The sequence below is a fragment of the Schistocerca nitens genome, chromosome 8, assembly GCF_023898315.1.
Source record: "Schistocerca nitens isolate TAMUIC-IGC-003100 chromosome 8, iqSchNite1.1, whole genome shotgun sequence".
Taxonomy (NCBI): Eukaryota; Metazoa; Arthropoda; class Insecta; order Orthoptera; family Acrididae; genus Schistocerca; species Schistocerca nitens.
Genome location: NC_064621.1, coordinates 63,605,078 through 63,631,461, shown reverse-complemented (window position 1 = coordinate 63,631,461; position 26,384 = coordinate 63,605,078). Strand labels below are relative to the sequence as shown.

The 26,384-nt window shown below is 37.1% G+C and overlaps 1 protein-coding gene across 1 annotated transcript in view; it reads left to right on the top strand.

The window, feature by feature from the left end:
- The first annotated feature begins 2,105 nt into the window (after nt 1–2,105).
- Nucleotides 2,106–26,384, top strand: part of LOC126199387 (dipeptidase 1-like) — a 244,345-nt gene continuing 220,066 nt past the window's right edge. The window contains exon 1 of the mRNA XM_049936306.1: nt 2,106–2,227. Within this exon, the coding sequence (XP_049792263.1) occupies nt 2,106–2,227 (122 nt within the window). The remainder of the gene's footprint in view (nt 2,228–26,384) is intronic.

Below are 26,384 nucleotides of genomic sequence, written 5' to 3'. Positions count from 1 at the left end.
AAGTTTCCGTCACTTCCGACAGATAGCGTAGCTGTAGGGCAGTATGCAAATGGCGTCTGTAGCTGATGTACGGTCCAAGCAATCTGCCATCACTGGTTTTCTTACTGCAGTGAGAGAGACTGAGTAATATTCACAGACGCTTGTTGAAAGTCTATGGAGTATCTGCTGTCAACAGAAGCACAGCTAGTCGCTGGGCACGGAGGGTGAGGTCATCAGAAGGCGGTTCGTCGCAGCTCCAAGATTTGCAGCGGTCGGGGAGACCATCCACGGCTGTCACACCTGACATGTTGGAGCGAGCTTGTGTTGTCATTCACGAGGACAGACGCCATTCGTGGGAGACGAGGATGATGGGGACGTGATTCACACAGTGAAGCACTGGCTCCACCACCAGGACAAGGACTGGTACGGACCGGGCATACACGCCCTTGTTTCGTACTGGAGGAAGGCCATAGAACGTGATGGAGATTGAAACTTCCTGGCAGATTAAAACTGTGTGCCGGACCGAGACTCGAACTCGGAACCCTTGCCTTTCGCGGGCAAGTGCTCTACCAACTGAACAACCCAAGCACGACTCACGCCCCCTCCACACAGCTTCACTTCTGCCAGTACCTCTTTTCCTACCTTCCAAACTTTACAGAAGCTCTCCTGCGAACCTTGCAGAAGTAGCACTCCTGAAAGAATGGATAGTGCGGAGACATGGCTTAGCCACAGCCTGGGGGATGTTTCCAGGATGAGATTTTCACTCTGCAGCGGAGTGTGCGCTGATATGAAACTTCCTGTTAGATTAAAACTGTGTGCCGGACCGAGACTCGAACTCGGAACCTTTGCCTTTCGCGGGCAACTGCTCTACCAACTGAGCTACCGAAGCACGACTCACGCCCCATTCTGAAAACATCCCCCACGCTGTGGCTAAGCCATGTCTCCGCAGTATCCTTTCTTTCAGGAGTGCTAGTTCTGCAAGATTCGCAAGAGAGCTTCTGTAAAGTTTGGAAGGTAGGAGACGAGGTACTGGCAGAAGTAAAGCTTGATGACGGGGCGTGAGTCGTGCTTGGGTAGCTCAGTTGGTAGAGCACTTGCCCGCGAAAGGCAAAGGTCCCGAGTTCGAGTCTCGGTCCGGCACACAGTTTCAATCTGCCAGGAAGTTTCATATCAGCGCACACTCCGCTGCAGAGTGAAAATCTCATTCGGGAAGGAGATTGCTTGGAAAAATAGGGTGTGTAGATAAAACACCATTCTTTCATGTGTGTAATTCTGATTATGTTCAATAAAGAACTGTTGAAGAAAAAAATGCGGTGCATTACTTTCTGGACAACCCTCGTGCAATAATCTACTCACTTCGTTTCCGGAAAGGATATACTGTGCTTCTTGCTAAACTCCTTTCGATTTGCTATTGTAAAATACATAGTTTCGAAACTGTGCGTCGCAGTCTTCCTCTAAGCTTTATGAGTAAAATGTGCTTTTGGATGCTTACTACCATTCATCTACGACAAATATTTTTAATTGATACTGTTTGTCATGATGTCCTTGTTTTTAAGGTACTCGATTCGCTTTCATTCCATATATGTTACATTAATATGTGATTGATCATAGCTGTTATAGTTCGAACTAATTTTTCCCAGTGTAACAAATTCTGGTGTTTGAAAATTTCGCCATTGATATGACGCTATAGTCGCAAGTTTACTACGTCAGTAGTTCAAGCGGACGACTCGGATCGAGCCCGAGTCTGCCGTGGTCTGAGAAAACCTGGACGTAAGTGTTGGTGTGTGTAATTTTACAAGCTGCGACATCGTCGCGGAAAAACACAGAGACCCGTATATGTAATAAGTCTCCTTTAATTTACGTCTATGGTCACAAACTTTTCTGTTTAACAGATTACCGGTTTCGGTCTTTAATGACCATCATCAGATATGTCTCATAAAAGCAAAGTCCTAATGCACTGCAGCCATAGTGGCACAGTCAACTGTTAAATGCGTAATGCCACTTCGATGTACTTTCTGTCCGTAGATATGCTATTGAACACGTAGTTTAGTCTCGACGCGAGCTGGTGGTTGACGAGTGACGGCGACTGGTGTGTGGTGTGCAGGAGTGGCCGCTGGCGCCAGAGGATGCGCAGCGCCGGCGCGTGTGTGGCGCTGTGGCTGGCGCCAGCCTGCCTGCTGGCCGCGCGACCCGACGCTCGCCTCGACGCCGTGCGACGCCTGCTGGCCGACGCTCCGCTCGTCGACGGGTGAGGACGCCTCCAGTGGCTGCGCGCCAGGCCCCTCCCCAGGGCAGCAGCAGCAAGCGCTTAAAGGCCACGGCACTTGCACACCTTAGTCGCGTTAGTCGTCAAGCGGTTTGGAAGCTACTGCAGTAGCAGCGTTTGCAGACAGCATTACAGATCCGCCTGCTACACAAACCACTGTTTTTTTTAAATATATATATGTACACAACTAGCAATTAAAATTGCTACACCAAGAAGAAATAAAGATGGCAAACGGGTATTCATTGGACAAATATATTTTACAAGAACTGACATGCGATTACATTTTCACGCAGTTTGGGTGCATAGATCGTGAGAAATCAGTGCCCAGAACGACCACCTCTGGCCGTAATAGTGGCCTTGATACGCCTGGGCATTGAGTCAAACAGAGCTTGGATGGCGTGTACAGGTACAGCTGCCCATGCAGCTTCAACACGATACCACAGTTCATCAACAGTAGTGACTGGCGTATTGTGCTCGGCCACCATTGACCAGACGTTTTCCTTTGGTGAGAGATCTGGAGAATGTGCTGGCCAGGGCAGCAGTCGAACACTTTCTGTATCTAGAAAGGCCCGTACAGTACCTGCAACATGTGGTGGTGCATTATCCTGCTGAAATGAAGGGGGTTTCGCAGGGATCGAATGAAGGGTAGAGCCACGGGTCGTAACACAAACGTCCACTGTTCAAAGTGCCGTCAATGCGAACAAGAGGTGACCGAGACGTTTAGCCAATGGCACCCCCTACCATCACGCCGGGTGATACGCCAGTAAGGTGATGTCGAATACACGCTTCCAATGTGCGTTCACCGCGATGTCGCCAAACACGGATCCGACCATCATGATGCTGTAAATAGAGCCCGTAATCATCCGAAAAAATGACGTTTTGCCATTCGTGCACCCTGGTTCGAGGTTGAGTACACAATCGTAGGCGCTCCTGTCTGTGATGCAGCGTCAAGGGTAACCGCAGCCATGGTCTCCGAGCTGATAGTCCATGCTGCTGAAAACGTCGTCGAACTGTTCGTGCAGATGGTTGTTGTCTTGCAAACGTCCCCATCTGATAATTCAGGGATCGAGACGTGGCTGCACGATCCGTTGCAGCCACGCGGGTAAGATGCCTGTCATATCGACTGCTAGTGATTCGAGGCCGTTGGGATCCAGCACGGCGTTCCGTATTACCTTCCTGAACCCATCGATTCCATATTCTGCTGACAGTCATTGGATCTCTACCAACGTGAGCAGTTATGTCGCGATACTATAAATCGCAATCACGATAGGCTATAATCCGACCTTTATCAAAGTCGGAAACGTGATGGTACGCATTTCTCCTCCTTACACGAAGCATCACATCAACGTTTCACCAGGCAACGCCGGTCAACTGCTGTTTGTGTATGAGAAATCGCTTGGAAACTTTCCTCATGTCAGCACGTTGTAGGTATCGCCACCGGCGCCAAAGTTGTGTGAATGCTCTGAAAAGCTAATCATTTGCGTATCACAGCATCTTCTTCCTGTTGTTTAAATTTCGCCTCTGTAGCACGTCAATTTCGTGGTCTAGCAATTTTAATTACCAGTAGTGTAAATACAGTGGTGTTTCAACACCTTTCTGTATCCTCCGTGGGTGCTCTTTATTCAGTTTTGTAGAATGTAAACATGTTTTATGTACTAACTGTTGTATCATAATTAATGGTGGGCGTAAGTTCCTATGGGACCAAACTGCTGAGGTCATCGGTTCCTAGGCTTACACACTACTTAATCTAACTTAAAGTAACTTAGGCGAAGGACAACACACACACACAGCCATGCCCGAAAGAAGACTCGAACCTCCGACGGGGCGGCAGCCGTGCGAACCGTGGCAAGGCGCTTGAGACCGCGCGGTCATAATTGTTCCAAAGAAAGTTTCTCTCTGTTGTTGTCATTATCTTCATTTTCTCTACTTGCTCGTGCTACGTGGGACCCTCTGCACATGACGGTATATTGATAGCTTAACATTTGCAATTACATGATGCTACTTTAAGCTTGGTTGGCTACTTTACAAATAACTATATCTATTAAGTGAAAATTATTCCACGAATCGAGTTCTATTATTTATCTCCTGTGTAGCGTAGTAAGCTTTCGTATACCTGTTCTGCTTCTGCGACACATCTGTGGTGTTGCTGCCGGACTGGGTGGAAAGGGGCAGACACACCACCTGCCACCTTGCACAAAGAAGGGTTGAGGCCTTTGCCACTTGGCTCCTGAGCTACCAGGACCTGCCTGAAGGTCGAGGCCATCAGAGGTAGAGAAAATTGCCGCAGTCCTCCGATTCGACTTAACATGTTGGGTCGCAGTGAAAGCAGACATCTGCAGAAAGAAATACCTTTTCCAAAGACATTGTTCACTGGACCTGAGACAACTGTAGTTAATTAGTTACATATTCCACATGTTATTTTAATGTTTTTTGTCCAAATTATGCCGAATTAGTTTACTGAATATGTATGCAAGGTTAGTGTTAACATTAACGAACATATATTTTTTAGCCTTAATCCGTTTCTTCACCGTCTTACAGTTCCTAAATAGAAACTCATTCATGGAACAGAAGGAGTTATCTGTGAAAAATATCTTCAGGTTAAATTGAAAACCTGTTTTACTACGAGTCAACAATTCATGTTACTGGGAACACGATCAAAACTTTTTATTGACGGATACCGAACTACTTTCTGAGCCATTATCTGCTTTTATAATAAGTAGTAAGAATCACTTTTTCTTCTATTGACGTTAATATGAGCATCGCTATACTTCTCAAAGTACAAATAGGATGGATTACTTATGACGACTTTCAATATAAATGAATGTGTGCCACTTTCCAACTGATAATCACGAAGCAGAATTCGTATTTTTTGCAGATAATAATAGCGGTATCACAAATTTCATGAGAGAGAAAGCAACATATGAAATTACTAATGGTAATTTTCGAAGTATTACTATGTTCCGATACTTCAGTTCTTCATGTAATTCTTAGCCTTAGAAACAATCGACTCAATCTCCCAAGATATTTTGTGCATTTGCACTCAACAATGTCTTATCAAATTATTTCCTGGTATGACTCATCGTCTAGAAGGAAAGTAGTGATTTGCGCAAAAGCGAGCAGCAAGAATAATATGTGTTGTTCAAGTGCATCTATTCAAGGAGTTAGGCATTTCAATTGAAACACGCCGGATACACAGCTTTTCCTCCTTTCGCGTCTGCGACGTTCGCCGTGACTGGCTCAATGCAGGATAGCGATCTACTTGTAAAGCTTTATTACAAAAATGATGACTGTGCACACGTCGCTCTGCAAAAGTTCCGGGCACTGAAGTGTTTGAAAAAAGGCGTTGGTCCGATGACTGCCATGGGTCTGGAGGAAATGATTCGGAAATTCGAAAAGACGGGTTCTTTTTGTGTGCAATCTGGTAAAGGAAGGAAACGAATTGATTTGACACCAGTGGAATCAATGGCCACAACAATGCAGGAGGAGACGAGTGGTGGTGTGCAAACGTGTAGTGCACGGAGAATTGCCCGAAAACTGGACATACCCGTGAACACGGCGCGTAAAATTCTACGAAACATTCTTCTTTGCTATCCATTCAAAATTACCTATGTGCATGAGTTGCTTCCTGTTGACCTGTCAGCAAGCGAGACCTTTGCTTTAGAATTCCTTGCTCGCATGGAAGTGGACAATGATTTTCCGTGGAAGATTTCTTGTCAGACGAAGCCCACTTCTATCTGACAGGAATGTCAATACTCAGAATTGTCGAATATGGGCAACGGAAAATCCACACGCAAATCTGCCAGAACCACTTCATACTGAAAAGAACGATGTGTGGTTCGAGTTTACGGCATCATTTATCATTAGGCCATATTTTTTCGAAGAGACGGGTGCTTCCGGTCCTGTTACCTGTACCATCACTGTTAAGCGCTATGAGTGTCTTTTGCGTAAGCACGTCATTCCAGCTCTCCAACAGCGTGGATGTATGGATGGAATCATTTTTATGCAAATCCAGTTAAGTAACTGCTGAAGCGCCATTTCGGAAATGCTAGAATTATCAGCCGCCATTTTCCTTCAGCCTGGCTGAGTCGATCACCTGATCTTAATACATGTGACTTCTGACTGTGGGACCATCTGACAGATGTTGTGTTCAGTGTTCAGATTGCAAACTCAGCTGCACTGAGGGCACGCATTGTGCAACACATTCTGATCGTGATCCCGGAAACACTTCGATCAGTTGTGGAACATGCTGTTTTTCGATTTGAACTTGCTGCAGAAAATGGTGAAGAGCATATTGCCCATGTTTTGCACCAGTCACACGGAAATTAATTAAACTATTTGATTTTGATTGCTCCTTTTTATGCAATTTTTGGCCTCATGACAATTAAAAAAAACGATTTTTCCCATCTGATCTGATATTCCCTTGCCGTGGTGGATGGGCTTACATAACTAACAGTATCACACCTATACATCCATGCACACTGAATATACTGAGTAGTACCGGTTATTCAACGTCAAACGTACACCTGAGGGATTGTTGTATGATTCATTTGTCATTTGTAGTCGACCACTATTGAACGATGATCCTTACAGCGCCATCTATTGCTACATTTTGTAACTATTTATTTTTCTTCTGTCATACGTTTTACCCCTTCTCGGATAATATTCCGTTGCAATTTGACGTCATTCTGAGCAGCGGTGTTGTTTCCACGGCAGTCTGAAAGTTTATCTTTAATTATAATCACACTGTATACATACACAATGAAGGGCCAAAGAAACTGTTATAGGAACGCGAATTCAAATGCAGATATTAGGCAGAATAAGGCACTGTGGTCAGAGAAGTAACTGTGTAGGTTGGGTGCATGCAGGGATAATTTACTAAGCAAAACCCAAACCCATCCACAAAAATAAAATAACATATAAAAAAAATTAAATCAATAAAAAATTTATTCAAGCAATGAACTCCAGATCGTGAAATTCGTTATCATTATTTTCAGTTCTTTTCATTTCTTTACACTTTAGTTTAAAATTACCATCTTAAAAAAACTGAAAGTCTCAGCTACATATTATTTTATTAAACTTATCTGGCAAAATAATTTTAAATTTATTTTCAAGCTCCATACAAATTTTCTCCCCATATCTAGATTTTAAACGTCCACAATCAGTAATGTTATACAATTCATTTACTTCTAGCCTGCTAATCTTTTTCAACAAATCAGAATTGCTTGCATCATTAGTTTCTTCAGTAGAATATTCATTTATATAGAATAAAAATCTAGTAGATAAATTGAAACTCTATATCACTTTCTGTTGCTGTGCCGACGGCCGCTGAAATTCTGTAGCACTCTGTTAATTTTTTCAGGTGTCAGATGTTTGGCACCTGGAATTCCATCTAAAATTTAGTTCTGTAACTTTCTTAAAAGCGTGTCATTATAGATTACAATTTGCTTTCATGAAGTGTGTATTGTACTGCAAATTCTTAAATGAGCTGAAAAATAAACAGTAAAAATACTAGTGATAGGAAATAAATTAAGAGTGTAAATACTTTAACTATACAACTATCTATACCACAGCAACAAGAAAGCGGATTCATTTATTAAGGAATAATTTTAATTACTCCAATGAAAAAATTGTCTCATTGAATGTAAGTGTTGAAGAAGTGTAAAAAATGTGAAGTGGAAAAGTCAATTGATAACTTTCATTCACATAAATATACAAAGGGTAAACATTCACATATATGTAAGGCACATTATAAAATGCTCAGAAGAAATTCATATAATAAAAATAAAAAAGAACATTTTAAACAGCTTATTCCTCATTATAAGAATTATAAGAAAAATTTAAGGAAATGAAAGATTTTCTTTGTTTTTACAAACTACAGGAGTTGAATGGGGAAAAACCACGTTGTAAGAAATGTAAGAAATTAAAGATTTTAGTTGTTTTTTACTTAAGTCATACATCTAGGGACAATCTCTCAAGTAGATGCACTATTTGTCAACTAGAAGATATGTGAAAGAAGGAAATCGTGTGCAAGTAGGAAAAGAAACAGTTAAAAGTGGTCTCAATTAACATTTAGACAAATAGGCACATCAAAATAACTAAAAATGAAATCACTACATTTTTGCAAAGCTAATGTTTTCTGTCCTTAAATAAATGTAAGCCTCTCGGAGAGAGCTTATAGTCACTCAGCTTCATGATTATTGATGAAGGACTATTTTACAAGTTTATAGCAGATGTACAAAAGATGATTTAATTAATTTAATCGTTCCACATAATTTATCTTGTCCTACAATAACTCTCGATAGTTTGAATGTATGTTAACTCAAAGCTACAGCTAAAAATCTTGGTATTGCCAGACACAGTAAATTAAAGAAATCAGAGTTAGTTAATGCTATTGTGTTACAGGAATTTAAATTTCATCTAGAATTATTTGGAAAGACTAGAGCAAGGCTAAAACGAGTATCTGATACAAATAATTTTACTGGATTTGATAATGATGTTATTGAAAAATCTCAACCACCGAGAGAGGAAGAAATAGTGAGACTGGATCAAATTTATCCATTCAGTAGCAAACTATTTGAGAAAAAGAGACTGAGCAATCTAAAAAGCATTTATTTGAGAGTAAGGAAATAACATCAAGATTGAATGAAAAATTTAAAGCTTGGTCTGTTGACAACGAAATCGTTTTTAACGATGTCAATATTTCCAAACTCAGTACTGTCAGTCATAAAACAGATAATATAACGAAAGCTCTGAATCCTATTTTTGATGTAGCTAAAATTGAACTAATTTCATGAAAGGGGATAAGTTGAATATAACAACCAACAAACCAAAAATATTTATTCAATTTTCACAGGATATGAAGAATAAGATAATAGTTATGTATCTGTTCAAGTTTTATGCAATAAAATGAGAGATATCTTAAAATCTGATGAGACTATTGATATAGCAAAGACCTCATTTGACATTCAGATGATATAAGTTCCTAGAGGCCAAAGTAGTCGAGGTAAGGAGATGACAAATGTAGCTGAAGACAGAAAGACTAGAATATTTATCACAAAAAGTAATAACAATGATAATTAGTATTGTCCTAGAGCAGTAATTGTGGCATTAACATACCATACAAGTAACATTTTGGACAGAGAACTAACTACTAATGAGATTAAGAAAATCAGAGTAGGAGATAAATACAAAATACAAAAAGAGCTAACTGACATATTATGTTGGGTGAATACAATGAAGGAGTGTTTTCTAAAGATCACATTAAAAATGTTGGATTGTTGGATATCCAAATAAATGTATGTGCTGAGAATTTCAATTCAGTTATCTATAGTGGTCCTGAGAAAGAAATAAAGATTTATCTGTATAAAGATCACAAGCATTTTGAAATAATTAACAGTATGACAGATTTCTTAGGATCATCACTTTTCTGTGATAACTGTAATGAGTCATATAACTAGAAGGCCCAACACAGATGTAAAATGGAGAGAAACGTTTGCATATTATGCAAAAGGGCAGAACATGAATCTATAGAAAACAAAATTCATTGTAAAAAATGCAAGAGATACTGTTAAAATGAAGAAGACTTAAAAAATCATTAAGACGTTTGTGATACAGCTTACAGATGTGAAGGATGCAAAAAGAGTTGTTTGACATCTGAAGAACATAAATGTGGCTTTGAACTTTGCAGGAATTGTAAACAAGCAGTTAGAATTGGAAATCACAAATGTTAAATGCAATTGCAAAAAGGAGGTACCTGTGAAAGAAAATTCGGTGAGGATTCTGTAGTGCAAGGTAACCCAAATTGTAATAAAGATGGTTGCTGTGTTAATGGAGAATTCAAAGATTTTTAAGTTTACCAATGCTTTGAATGCCATAAAATAGTTGCAGGTAAAGAGTTTAAATGTTGTGAAAAAGGCTTCCGTAGGAGAGTGAATTGTACCTATACTGTGAGATATACGAGGTTTGTTTATGAAGCTCAACAAGAAACTGGAACACATATTCCAAATCTCATAATTGTTCACAATTTTAATGTAGATACTCTTTAAAAATTTAAGACAAATGATGAATTCTGTCGCTGGCTGATATCTGAAAATAAAAACGATTATCACACATTCATAGATCACTATGCAAAAGGTTACGATTTTCATTTTGAAGTACTGTGTTGAAATTCAATAAAGACATACATCATCTACACAAGAAATAAACTGATGTTATTCGAGATTAAACAGTTAGGCATAAAAATTAAAGATTGCAGTAACTTTTGTCCAAGGGGCACTTAGTAGTTTTCCAAAAACATTTGATTTCAAAGAACTGAAGAAACTTCCTGCATTTGTTCAATCCACAAGAAAATGGAAATTACATAGCGCCAATTTCTGATACTCAATATTACTGTGTTAGCACTATGAAGCAATAAGACAGAGAAACATTTCTCAAATGGCACAGCTCAAGAGTTACAGAAAACTATGTGTTCAATTTGAAGGAAGAAATTAATGAGTACTGTAATTCTGATGTAGATATTTTAAGAAGAGCCTGTTTGGAATTAAGAAAACAAGTTCTAGAGATAGCTAATATTGATCTATTCTGTTATTTGACAATTGCTGCAGTTTGTATAGCTATTTACAGATCTAAATATTTACCTTAAAATGCAATTGCTGTATTGGATAAAGAACATAAAGAGAATTGTAGTAAAGAATCCACAGCTTGGTTAAACAGTTTAAACAATAACAACTTTCAACATGCTCTTAATGGTGGAAAAGTAAGAATTGCATGTGCTAAAGTAGATGGATTTGGTAAAGAAACTAATACTGTTTTCACTATCATGGTTGCTTCTGTCATGGGCATAAAAATTAGAGACGATTAACAATAAAAATAAAGACACAATGGATGACCTTAACGAGAAGTTCAGATATACGAAATGCAAGATACAATTTACCAGTGACGTGGGAATGTGATTGGCTTAACTCGCCAGAGTGGAAAAACTTAAGAAATTGAAACCGTTACCAGAAGTTTTCGAACCGTTCAATCTGAGCGATGCTTTTCATGGTGGCCGAACAAATGCAACAAAATCATGAGCTAAAGCTGATGGCATTAGCACAAAAATATGACATGATGATGTATGCAGCCTTTATCGAACTGTGCAATATTATGAATATTATCCTGAGTGACATGAAAGAAAAATATGAAGCTAAAGACATTATAATAAAAAATGGTATGGTTTTATAAAATGTAAAGTATTGGCTCCTAGAGCATTGTTTCACCCTGTTTTGCGTGTATGTATCCAAATCGATAAAAATGAAAAACTGCTGTTTCCTTTGTGTCTCAAATGTGGAAGAAAAAATAAGAAAGTGCAGTCATGATAAGGAAAGAAGTTTTATTGGAGATTGGGTAACAGATGAAGTAAAGATATAAGGTTTTAGATATCTATGACATATGATTTTAGAGATAAAAGTAACATGTTGTTTAAAAATTATGTGAAAGACTTTCTGAAAATAAAGCTCTAAACCGCTGCACGTTACTTTGAATGTGATGAAGAGAATATCAAAACAGTTAAAGAGAAATTGGACATTGACGGTTGGGTTGGGTTGTTTGGTAGTGGAGACCAGACATCTAGGTAATCAGTCTCATCGGATTAGGGAAGGATGGGGAAGGAAGTCCGCCATGCCCTTTCAAAGGAAGCATCCCGGCATTTGCCCGGAGCGATTTAGGGATATCATTGAAAACCTAAATCAGGATGGTCGAACGCGGGATTGAACCGTCATCCTCCCGAATGAGAGTACAGTGTGCTAAACACTGCGCCATCTCGCTCCGTTTGGACATTGACTTAGATCCTGACAGAATGAAGGAAAATCCTGGAAAACGAGCTGTTGCTATGTATTAACTCATTAAGGTGAAAATTTGGGAAAGACAAAATATGAGCAAAACTGATTATGTGACAGATATACAGCAATTTTATGAGATACTACTGGTGATTAACGAGATAATTTGGAGGTAAATTTTATTACAGAGCACATGGTACAGATGAGGTACAATTTCAGTGATTATTATGTGGAAACCAATGCAGCTAGAAACATCTTCATACCTCCATTCACTACATCAAATGAGAGACTTAGATTGTGTGATAGGTTAAATAAACTAGGGAGAAATGTTATATATTTTGACACTGATTTTGTACTATATACTGCTAATGGGAAAGTCAGTTTAGAGAACGGCTGTATGTTGGGCTAATAGACAGAGGAGTTAGGAGACAATAAATGGATTACAAATTGGGCTTCAACTGGACCAAAGAGTTATTATTATGAGAAAAACGATTAAAGCTCTCTGGTGAAAGTAAAAGGATTCACAATAAATTCCCAGAATATCCAAAAGTCGAATGGCGAATCTATGATAAGGCTTATAGAGAGTGAAGTGAGAGAAAGGATACAGTTCGAGTACAATCAGGTAACTAGACATTCTGGTACTAAAAATTTAGTCAACAAACAGGTTAAGAAATAATTCTGATTTCAGTATGATAGAAGAGTGGTTCTAGAAAATTATGATACAGTGACTTATGGATATTAAAAATTAAATAATTTATCTATATCTTCTAATGTAAATAAAAAATTCATACCACATTCCTCATACAAATAGAATAAATTGGTCAGTTGCCTTTTGTCGAATTCTCTATTGTCAAACTTTTTGGATATAGAGTGAAAAACTTTTAAAAATAATGAGTATGCTTTAAAGTGATTTTGTAATTTCTTTGGTAAATTATTTATAGGTAAATTATGATTTGCTATTACATTTACAGTCATAAACAACAGAGAATCTAAGTTTTCGATTTCCCCCCATATTTCTATATCACATATTTTTACATCATAGGTCCATCTTCTCAAACGACATCCGCTGCTTGTGGTCTTGCAGTTGTGCTCTCACTTCCCGAGAACAGGGTCCCTGTTCGATACCCAGCAGGGTCAAGGATTTTCACCTGCCTCGAGATGACTGAGTGTTTGTGTTGTCCTCAACATTTCATCATCATTCATGAAAGTGGAGAAGTTGGACTGAGCAAAAATTGGGAATTTGTACAGGCACTGATAACCGTGCAGTTGAGTGACCCACAAACCAATCATCATCATCATCATTCTCAAATGATCTATAGTTAAAGATGGTTTAAAATATTCATTGCAAATATTAAATTTAACTTCTCTCTCTCTTGGTTTATTATTAGTATCGACAAAAATCTCAAATTTAAATTCATCCCATACATTAATCATATTTATAATATTAAAAATTTAAAAGATTATTAATATTTTATTCTACATAAATGGAGACAATTCCTTCGGCATCAACAGCTAATATACCCACCACTGGCGCTGAATCATCACAAATATGATTGAATTTATTATCAGTAAAAATTATCAATTAAATTCAGGTAATTGGTTTAAAGATATTTGGGTTCCATTATTTGAAGAGAAAAAGGTGTTGATCATAAACGAAATTTTGTGTTTTATTAAGTATGGAATTATAGAGTCGACAAGCGTCAACCATGAAAACATGTAAGTGTAGAAGGTGATTTCATGAAATCTATAAATAAATTTCGAACACAAAGAAATCAAATATGATAACTTTCAGTTATCTATTGCACAAGGACTAGCTATTGTGGAGATGTCATACATATTGCATTTTGAAGAGAAACTCTGAAAGTTTATTTTACAAGTATTCTATATGCGAACCGTGAGTGACCTAGCAGATACCAATACAGTAATAGAATTCTTGACATACTGCTCCCAGCATGGCATCATCGACTGTGGCAGTCACTTCCCATTTTCTCTCCAAGAGCTCTGCTACATCACATGGTCGAGGTGGTACATACACCGGATCTTTAATATATCCCCACAGAACAGAGTCACACAGACTCAGATCTGGTGATCAGGGAGGCTATTTCATAAAACAGCTGTCCGCTTCTGTAGCATGGCTTGCTCCACACCTGAACTCACCATGTTTGCGACTAGCACAGACTATCAGCAAATTGCCAAACTATGCCAAGGCAGTATACTTGAAGAAAAACTTCCAGGGTATGACATATGTATGGTATCTGTACAGTGTTTGGTTCTAGTGAAATAAATAACTGAAAGCGTTTTCACACTTTATGTACACTCTGTATATTCAAAGTGAAATCAAACAATTAAAACTGAATAACTTAGATCAAAATACTTGGACATTACCATCTGTAAGAAATTTCAAGAAGCTTGTAATGAGTTTAATAACAAAGGTTACTAACGAAATTAAAGATTACTATATTCCTCTTCAAGAAATACTTCTTGATTATGTTAACTATACAAAAGAAAATGGTACCATTCAGCCTCAAAAACTTATTGAACAGCTAGCAGTAGAAATACAGGCAAAAGATCAAGAATTAAAAGAAAAGGAAAAAGAATGCCTTCACTTAAAAGATGTAATATCTGACGTACCAGAGACGAAGAAAGATCAGATTATTTACATTGCCACTTCTAAGCAATATGCCAAGAAAAACTATTTCAAAGTTACTGTCATATTATCTGAAAATCGTCTTTCAGGAAAATTATCCAGTTATAATAGCGGACAAAATATAGTCGACAAAATATTTGAGGCAGAAAATACAAATGTACTGATTACAAATTAGTAGAGAATATGATTAACACTTATTTTGTTGTACACAGAGTAGACAAAAGAAAAGAAATATACAATGTGCACTTCAACTGTCTGTCTTACTTTGTTGAGAAATTATGTGGCCAATCCAACGATATTGTTGATTAATTAAATGAGAAGAGAAAACATATATATGAGGATATTTTGAATGTGCCCACAATAGAATTTTAACTTATCTAATATATTTTTGTTCTATATAAATGCAGTCAGTTGTAGACCTCATTAAAAACAAGCTTGCATACGACAGTAAGCAAGCATCTGTGATTATTAATGAAAATAATATTCCATAGTTTAAGGCAAAAGATATTGCTGAAGTTTTAGAATGTGATAATCCACAAACAACCATCAGACTAAATGTTGATGAAGATGATCGTATTTGTTTAGAAAATTTATTAAATCAAGGGGTGCTATTCAGTAGCGCACCTTTAAATATGCAACCAAATACAATATTCAATAATGAATCTGGTCTTTAGTCTCTTACTTTATCTTCTAGAAAAGAAGAAGCAAAAAAATTAAACATTGGGTTACTCATATAGTTTTACCATCAATTAAAAAATATGGTCAATATAAACTACAAAATAAAATTAATTGTTTAGAAAATAAAGTTGAAAATATGAGAAATGTGTTAAATGTTGCCAGAGATATAATTGAAGAGAAAAATGAAATTACTGTCAATCATGTCACTCCTCCAACCATCAATCGAGATAAACATACTGAATTTATTTTAATCAAGAAAAATAATATTGGGGAATTTCCATATTATGTTATAAGAACTTAAAATTGTCCTGCAAATCCTATATTGAATGAATTTCGAGCAGATTATCCGGAAATGGAAATAACTTTGAGAATCAGAAATCCCAAATCAATAAATATATATAATTTAACATAAGAAAGTTTACGAATAATTTCTCAAGGAAATCATTTTGATACAAGTTTAAATTAAGGTATTCGTATAAGAGAAATAATGAATATTAAAACTGAGTATTAAATAATTATTTTGTTTTTATCAATTTAACTATTGTGTGAATTATCAAATCCTAACCATTTAACATACACTTTTTCTCCTTTCTTTCTCGAAACTCTTTCAACTAGATATACATCTGGATATTTTGTTTTCAGCAGCTCTTGGTCATAAAAATTTCCTTCGATATCTTTCAATTTGTATGTGACTGGATTAAAATGAATAACATCTTCAGTTTCAAAAATTTCTGTTGACCAATTGGCTGTGTATCCTTTTTCAAAAAGTCCTTTACGTTTACTGATCCTTATCTCCTTTTTTAAATTTATGGGAATCTAGATCCACCTCCCAGATGAGTCTTAAAATTTTCTCATTAACTTCTATTGGTCTCATATTTAAAGTTGAATGTTTTGTGCTATTGTGTTCATCAACTAAATTTTTAACCAACTCAACCCACTTATAATTTCCTTGAAGAGCAAATCTTTTCCACATCTCCTCTTTGAGTGTTCTTTTAAATCTTTCAACAACAGATGCTTTTAATTCACTAAAAGTTCAATATTGGTTAATGTTATATTTCTTCATCAGTTCTTTAAATTCTTTATTGTAGGATTCTTTGCCATTATCTAATTGTATATTCTTTGGCTTTCTAGCGAAGTTTTTTTTCAAAAGCCTCAGCTATGTTCTTCCCAATTTTATTTTTAACTGTGATAACTGCCATATATAAATATATCCTCGATGTATCTTAGAAATTCCTTTCAATTTGCTGTAATCCATTTCGATTAGACTGGATTGCCATAGATCATCAACACCACGAGAAATTACGGTTCTCCATTTAAAATGTTTTCTCACCGTTTTATTAATGATTTCTTCACGAATGTTGATCTTTTGCGAATTTACTCTTTTTAATTTTACATTCTGTACAAAGACTTTCAGTTCTTTGTCTTCTGTTTTTAGTGGTGAGTTTGTGAGGGTTATGACAGTAAGTTTTTTTACACATCTAACAGTAGGTGTTATTATGATTACCCATTTAAATATAATAAAAATTTAATAAGATTTAAATTACTTCACCAAATATAAATAACTTTACATCAACTGGAACAGTTTTAACTGGATCTTTCATCCTTACAGTCACAAAACTTGATTTGCTTACAATTATTGACTGATTAATAAGAGTTATTTCATAAAGATTCCCATATACACTTACTGTAATATTATAATGATTAAAAGTTAATTCTTTATTTATATTTCGAACAATAACAACAATTTTTTTAAAAATTAACTTATTTTCGAAATTGTGTTTTTTTTGTTACCCTCCAGACATAAATGTAAATTCAATTATTTGTTTATCATTTAATTTATCTTCAAGTTTACTTAACTCATGTGTAAGTATGAAGTTATTTCTGTTTTTGAGAAATAATCTGAAAAAGCTTTTCTCCTTTGTTGGTAAAGGAATTTGATAGACCTGTTTTGGTGACATAATTATTTGTAGTAGAATACTTGTATATTCGGGTTTTGTGACAACATTTGATAATTCATTTTTCTATCTTTAAAGATAATATAACCTCTAGTTACTTTCAAAATAGCATTAAATTCTTTAAGAAATTGTTTGATTAGGTTATTTATTTTTGGATCTATTAATGATGCAAAATCTTTGACTTTTGATGCAAATTAATATGTTATCAATTTTTGGCTCTGATGACTGAAAATCCTTTATGAGTTTATTTCCAAAAATGTCCATTTAATAGAGTCAAAAATTAATGAAACTTGTAATTATCTGACAGCGATTTTAACGCAAATAGACGTAAATGACCACATGTTATTTCATCAAAATGTTGTATTCTCGCAGCATTGTAGTACAGATATTTTTTTTCCCAAACAGTTAGCTAGTTTAATTGGTATATTACCACCAAATGAATCAAAACAAATTTTATATCTTTATTCTTATAATAACAAATCCATAGTGATCAGATGTATGTAAATTAACTACATCAGATTCGTATTCTCTAGGATGACTTGGTAATCCATCAATCGAAAAGAAAAACGCCACGAAAGTGTGATTTTTAATTGTTTCCTTTATTGAAATTTTTTTCTAGATCCCGCACATTTCTTTTACATTGCTTCATGATGTCTTTTGTGTTCTGCTAATTCCGCTTCAGCTTTTTTCTTGTTTATTACTGCGTTTGCAATTGCTGCAGATCCACCAGCAAGTGAACCAATAGTTGCTAGATATGGTAAAGGAGCTAACAGTAATGGAAGAAATCCACCTTCATGTTGTATTAACTGACCATCTTCTCTTTTGTTAGATATTCAATAATTTTTTCACAATAGGAATACCTAGTTTAATGAGTAAATTACCATCAGGTTTTCTCTACTTTTATTTTTCGTTCATCAGTTAAAAATTGTTCAATACTATTTAATTTATCTTTATTCAATTTAAATTTAATTGATTTTTGTTTAGTCTTGCCACTAGGTAGCAGAATATGATTGATTGAAAAGTTATTAATATTTTTCACACTCCCCAACCATTGTCACTGACACCTAAGCACATACCTAATTTTCTCTTTCCATAAATAATGACTGTAACTGCAGTGACTGCAACTTTTTCTCATGTTACAACACTTGCATCCATTCTTTCTTTTGCAGCTAACTGAAGTTCTTTATCAGCTTCATGTCTTTTTCCTAAATCTTTGTGATGGTGATAGGTAATGTCATGTTGTTTGCAAGCTTCATCTAATAGATTAATTCCTTGGTCTCTATGTGCTGATCTTTCTTCTAGCTTAGTGAAAGGTGCACAAAATCTGTATCCTGGTACATGCATTTATGGCATTGGTACCTTACTTAAAACCAAATTGGCTAATCCTTTACTGTGTTTTTCACTTTTCTAAAATGTATGAGGAACATTATTCAAAATTCTGATCAAGTATGGAATTCCTTTTGGATTGCTGACAACGAAAATACTAAATTTATTTGACGACATTTGCATTGTTCCCACTTTTTCATTATGATAATTCTCATTTCCAGCTCATTCTTCTCCATGAATTACAGCTAATCTCTCAATTAATTGACAGACATCCAGACGTATTCGATTGGTTTTTCTGGATATTTTTTACCAAGCCCTTATCAACCCTTTCTTCTTCACTTTGTAATGAATCATCTGAATTTTTTTGTCTCAGTGCTGGAAAAAGTCATGAAAAATTTCCTTTATCAAATATTTGTGTTTATTTCATCTACTGGTTTTTATTTTATTTGAATTATTATCAGAATATGATGTGCCTGAACTGTATAACATATCTACATAATTTGATAAATCAGAACCTGTAAATAATGTATTCGTGTCTTCCATAGTTAGCTGTCTTTTAGTTAAAAGATTCATTATCTATCTGTACCTTCATATGTCCCATCGCCAGTAGTTAATTTATTTCCATCAAATTTTACTGGTAATTTGCCAGTGAATTTAAATGAACCAACAGGTCTTAATCCAAAAACTCTATCTTCACTATGATTAATGTATTCTAAGATTCTTTCACTTACATTCATTTTTGCAACATTTTTATCCTTTTTCGTCTTTCTCTTCTCCATACTTCATTAATAAATCCTCTATTTCTGATTCACTTAAGGTATAGTCACTATGTGGACTCTCATATTCTTTAATTCGTGGTATGTCATTAAATTCTTATAACTGATAATGAGAAGAAGGAATCATTTCCATAATGAGATTTTCACTCTGCAGCAGAGTGTGCACTGATATGAAACTTCCTGGCAGATTAAAACTGTGTCCCGGGCCAAGACTCGGACTCGACAGGTAGGAGACAAGGTACTGGCAGAAGTAAATCTGTGAGGATTGGACGTGAGTCGTGCTTGGGTAGCTCAGGTGGTAGAGCACTTGCCCGCGAAAGGCAAAGGTCCCGAGTTCGAGTCTCGGTCGGGCACACAGTTTTAATCTGCCAGGAAGTTTCATATCAGCGCACACTCCGCTGCAGAGTGAAAATCTCATTCTGAAAGCTCATGGTGTTCACATTTGCCACTTGAAGTAAAAATCTGAAACGTGATGATTTTTCTGTTAGATAGTTATTGAGAAGTCACATCAGCCACTGTAATTTACGACAAGTTAGATAAGTAATTAAAGATAATTGAGGGTAACTGTAGACCATTTTAATAGTTTTCTCTTGTGTGAAACTTAGTTTAAACCTAGATTATAAATGTGATATGGCATAGGTCATCCTTCGATCCATTGTAGAACTTGGAAACCCATTCAGGGAATATTCGTTCACATTTTTGTTGAAAGCAGTTGGTTTTTACCATCCTGTATTAAAACATTTCCTTTTATCAATAGTGCAATTTATAAACAATGTTTTGTGAGTAGAATAAAATTTCCAATGGTAAACTTAATTGCTTTTTTGGCTTTATTTTACCAGCTAACTAAAAATAGGAAAACCTTGAACCGCTTCCACTAAATTTAGTTAGTATTAAGATTATTAAGATTCTTTTACAGGGAGTGCATTGGAGCTGACCCTGAGTTCTAGTCTCGGCCCAGCACACAATTTTAATCTACCAGGAAGCTTCAAGGAACCATTCGCTTCTCATCTTCTCTGTTTTCTTCAATAGCTTTCAAAACATTTTCACCTAATCTGTCAATACCTTGTTTAACTCTTCCAACTGCTTCGATAATCAGTTAATCTTCTTTTTTTATACTTTTCATACTCTGTTCTTCGTTGTTTCTTTCATTTTTAAACTCTTCTTTTAACTGTTATTTTATTCTTCTATTTCGCCTAGCTTTTTTCACAACTTCTTCGCCGTATTTCTTGAACATTTAATGGAGATGAAAAAACATAAATGAAACATTTTTAATGTTTATATTTAACGTTTATGTTTATGTTTAATATTTATGTTGTTATGAAATGTATTTCATTTCTGAACTTACCTTCGTTCACTTTTCTAGTCATGTTTATCCAAATTGATCATTCCATCATTTACTATACATTACTTTAAGATCATCAAACTTTAAATTGCCACTAACTAACTCATGATAAATCTGATTTATCTGACTAATTGTTTCAGTATTTTTGAATATTTCTTAGCTAAATAAAACAATATAGTCCTTCATGTCTTCCTCTGGTAAAATATTCTCTAACTATGTCTTGATTTTCAAGAATGAAGTCATCAAATACCACTACTGAATTTTCTTGACATTGACCTAAAGGAATAATTTCATCCTTATTTTCAATAAAAGTAGAATTTTTGTTGCACTTATCTTAAATTTTTTCACATCTTTACTATAAATTCTCGATATTTTGGTTGATCTAAACTTTTAGAATAAATGTACAACTGATTAATTTTATTCAAATTCAACCATCCAGATGCCAGAATATAATTATTTATCATTAATGTTGTGTTTCCACAACCACTTGGTCCTATGATTGTACATTGAATAGAATTTGGTTAAAGTTTACCATGTTTATTTTTTTATTTCTTTTCAGGAATTCTTATTTATGGTTCCCAATCAGTATTAATTTAATTAAATAAATTTCTATTGGTAAATGAGCAGATTATTTCAACTGTGTGACACGTCATCTATTCTCAAAAAAAGATTGACTGTACCCGTATGAGAAAGCCTTAGTAATGTTGCACTGGTTGGTTCTTATTCAATTTTTTTAACTCCAAATATTACATTGAAAAATATTAAATTGTATTGTGATGAAGAAACAATAGAAATTCCAACTGGTCACTATAGTTTGAAAAATTTATTCATTCGAATAATCCTAATATTCACATTAAAGCAGATGAAATTTTAAATATAGTCATCACTGAGACTGTGGCTAACTTATATGTGGATATAAAATGTAGTTCCGGAAGTGTGCTTGGACTTAGTAACCAAATTTTCGAAGCTAAAGAAAAGACTTTTGCTAATGATGTTACTAAAATTATTCCATTTGAAGTAATAAATAAAAATTTTAATTTGGCTGATGGGATGTTTGTAAAGCATACTGATCATTTTCATCAAGAACAAAAAAGGTCTAATGAACTTATATTTTCATTCAAGAGACGATTTATTCAGTCACACATTGTTACAGACACTACCAGGGAAGATACGACTGAAATGCGTCCGGCGAAGTGGGCTGGATCACTATAGCACCATCACGTAGCAGCCACATAACCCTGCCAATATCAATGGCACTTCTTCCAGCAGGGAAGGCAAAGCCATCTGCAAGAAAGCCCAATAGATCCGGCCTGTTAGGCGACGTGGAAGGAAGACTGATCCAAAAATACGGTCGCTAATTATCCCGGTCCACACATCTCTGCTGATGATCCGCCGTCACCACACCATGTGACTTCTGCATACTGTCCCACAGATGACTCTTATGAAAGTTGATGATACCATTCCACATAAAGGTGGCCTCATCTGAGAACAGGATCGATGACAGAAATCCCAGAATCGTTGTTGCCTGTTGAAGAAAGTGAAAAAACTGCTCCCGATGTGAAAAGTAGGCAAGGGTAGTAACAACTGTCATGGAGAATGTTCCACACGGTCGTCTGTCTTACTCTGTACTGGTGGACCATCTGTCTGGTACTGACACAGCGTTCGCCTTCCACAGTGTTAATCGCATTTTCCTCCAAGTCTTGTGCCCGAACATTTCGGATACGTCCTTCATGATTTCCTGCTTCATGTAACTACCCTCTCTCAGACATTCGGCGAAACACTGTTGCAAATATTGAATGCTGTTGTTGTCGACGGGGACAGGTCTCCTGATACAACCTTGATGTCCACCGCCCGTTGCCATTTGCCATTCCGTAAGTAAACACCACGTCGTCAAGTTCTCGATTCGAATTTGGAATCATTGGGTGCTACTACACGTGTTAATACACGTTTTATGGTGTTACTACACGGAAATTACATGTCATAATTTCCTCTCTACAAGAGTAATTCCGGGCCAGTTTTATTTTAAGGCAATATCTTTCAAACGGTAATTATTGGCTGTTACCAAGATGGTTGTGACAGATATGGTTTGAAGAAGAAGAGAAGGATGGTAGCTGGCGGTTTGCCAGCCAGGTGATGCTAACGAAACAGATCTGAAGAGTTTCTTGAGAATACGCTTATAAGATGGACATAGCCTTTCGCAGGAATGGATTCATGAGTTGGTAATACAAAATAGTGGCTAACCCGACAGTTTGTTGCTTCTCACTGCTGTCTTTTAGATCTCTGACTTGTCTGAACCGTACAGTGGTGGTCTTGATAACATTTTGTAATTTTTATTTTACGGTTGATCACATGTGAAATCTTATATTGAACGCTAGTGCTCTCTCCCCACCCGATTTCTATGCTTAATACTATATTTCTTGTGTGCTTACAAATCTTAAATGCAGAATACACTTGGACTAATGTGTCAAATTTGGGTCGTCTCATTATTATAACTGCAGTTTGGACCTTCCTGTTAGCCCACATCGCCGCAAAAAGCTTTGATTAATCGATGTTCAAATTGACTATCTGATTCACGCCTGCCATTAGGTTCGAGTCTGAAGCTTCCTAGGCCAGACAGTACACCATCACCTTACTTGGGTTAAACTCAGGAGCAGGCAAAGTTCATCACCACGAAAGTTAATAGCCGTGGTTGAAACGCCATTTTGTGAAAACAAATTATAGTATCGTAATTTTCTAACATTTATGCCGCTGCCACGCCTAATCCCCTTATCGATTATGAGTTTTTATTATGAGTGCAATCTAGTTAAAATTAATGATTGGCCGGCCGCGGTGGCCGAGCGGTTCTAGGCGCTTCAGTCCGGAACCGCGCGACTGCTACGGTCGCGAGTTCGAATCCTGCCTCGGGAATGGATGTGTGTGATGTCCTTAGGTTAGTTACGTTTATGTAGTTCTAAGTTCTGGGGGACTGATGACCTCAGATGTTGAGTCCCATAGTGCTCAGAGCCATAATTAATGATTAATAGCCCACAACCTTGCTTGACGAAAATCCAGTCACTATTAAGTATTGACAGGGGGTTATGCCGGAACATTTCAAGGTACTGATAAATAAAATGTTGTTGTAGCTATACGTCGTTTGCGGAAAGGAAATTATTCAAGACACATTTGTATGCCGCAAGTGTTCCTGCTCCGAGAAGAATAATGTTATGTCTGAAGAAATTCTGGCAATTCAGGTTCTCAACTCCGCTCGTACTAAAAATTATTCAAGCTTTCGTGGTATATTGTTGCCGTCCTTCTCCCTCTGGATGTGTTTCAATAACACCATGCCCAATATTTCCTCTTCCGACGTTTCACTTCACCGAGTCTTAGGTTACGTGACATTTCTTGTAAAACTGGTGGAGTACCCAATGTTATCTGGAACGCAATTCAGTTGTTCGATCTTGCTACCGAGGTGCTGGGTTCGCACATTCTTTACGTGTGTTATGAGCGTTTTAATCATACCCGATGCTGTTTCCGGTCATGATTTGAAAGTTTGTGCCGGTATCTATCCATGTTTCTCGATTTTCAATAACTTATGTGTCCGAGGTTCTCACTGTTCATCGTAATCAGTATATCTAAAAAAAGAAAACCGAAGATGCCATCAGCGTACCTGTACATCTATGGTTTACAAGCTGCCAAACCTAGTGCCGACTTTCGAAATGCTCCATGAAGAAAGTGGGTACCACTGGACTGCGTTGGCTACCCTTGGCAACGGCTTCCAGGTGTTCGTAGAAATCGTCATTCCACATTTTATAGTAGCTTATGGTGAGACATGCACGAGACTGCTTGGTGATGTTCTGTGGGAAAACAGAGCTGACACGTTCCAGAGAGTCACTGAGCGACACTTTGATAAACAAAGAAAGAACATAAAAACTGACCAGAACGTCAACTGGTCTGAGGTTTAGTTTCTTAAAGTTCTCGAAGATATGTCCACAAGCTTTTCTGTATGCATTGGTCTTTCTGAAAACAGAAGCAGAGAGGTCAAATGCTTCACCAGTTTATACGTCCACTGTCCGTACATCTATATTGTTATTGTGTCAACGGCGGTGCTGAGATAAACTGGTTCCTCTCAGATCACCATCGTTAATTAGCGTTGGGTGTGGCCAGTACTTGGATGGGTAACAGTGTAGCTACGCTGTAGACAATTTTCAACTAGCGTTTGCGGCAGAGAAATTGTGAGGGGTGGAGGCGTGAAGTCCTTGACCACCAGTCCTTGCACCAACGCCCTGGATTCTTTTCCAAATCTCTCCACGGTGTTTCATGAAGTGATGGCCCGGGATACTGTTAAAGTTTGTACATTAGTCGGACAGGGATGTCAAACTCGGCGGCCCCATTGGCGTTATCCGAAGGTGTAGGGTAAGTGCTGGCAACGGGTTTCAGGCCCAACAGTAAAAGCTGACTACGTTGTCATCCTCAGCTGATACGTGTCAGTGGATGTGTATAAAGAGGGGCATTTGGTCAGCACACTGCCCTCCCAGCCGTTATCAGCTTTCGTGATCGGAGCCGCCACTTCTCAGTCAAGTAGCTCCTCAACTCGCCTGACAAGGGCTGAGTGCATCCTGCTTCTCAACAGCACCCGACAGACCTGGGCAGTTAACCACTCAGGTGCTAGCCAAACCTGATAGGGCCTCGCTTCTGCATGGACCTATGAATGCAGCTAACGACCTTGTCCTAATCGTCTCGATGCATGCTGGCACTGAGTCGATAGAAAATTTTAAAAAGTTGATCATCAGTTCTTGACAAGTCTATCCGTGTTGCACGCATTCACTCATTAATAGAAGGCTCGCTCGATCCAGTTGTAGACACGACTTGCCTGGGAGGCGGTGGGTAGGCGCTTAGATTTCAGGAACTTTGGTGTGGTTCTTTCATCCCACGATAGTGATAGAGTGGATAGGAAGGACATAAAACGGGCTAACTTCTTCCATATTTGATCAAGACATTGGTACACCCGTGAGAGCTCTTCCCCATAGAGGCAGAGTACAAAATTTTTGAGGCTTTCGTAGCCACTTGCTGTTGGTTTTCGTCTTCAGATCTTCGTTCGAAGTTTGTTTAATGATTTATTCAACATTTCGCTAGCTTAAGTGCCTGAAATACTCAAAGATTCACTCTCTATTGCTATCAGGGGATTGGGTCGAGTCCGTGGATGAAGGTTGTATGTACTCTCCGTTGTAACGACCACGTGGGGCGTTTCCGTGTCGTTATAGTTATAGCTTTTGCTATGTTAGTTGTAACTGTCAGTCTTTACAGCGCGGAGTCAGGGTCTTTTTATCATGAGACTTTCCAGTTTCTGGTTTAAACTATTGCAATAGGCGTCTACGATGTTGTGATGTTGGATTTTGAGGGAACTTGGCCACAATTTAGATGGCTGCTTCTAGTTGAAGGGCGATCTTTGTGAAAATGTGCTCTTTCTGTTCGTGAAACAGAAATGAAACTGTGTTCCATTCAGCTCTTCTATGCGAAGTTTTAAATCAAATTTGACGTGATATGCAAGCAGGAAATCTAAACCAAATACGACATCGTAGCTGCTGCCAACTGTTGGGAGAACTTGTACAATGGGGGCTATT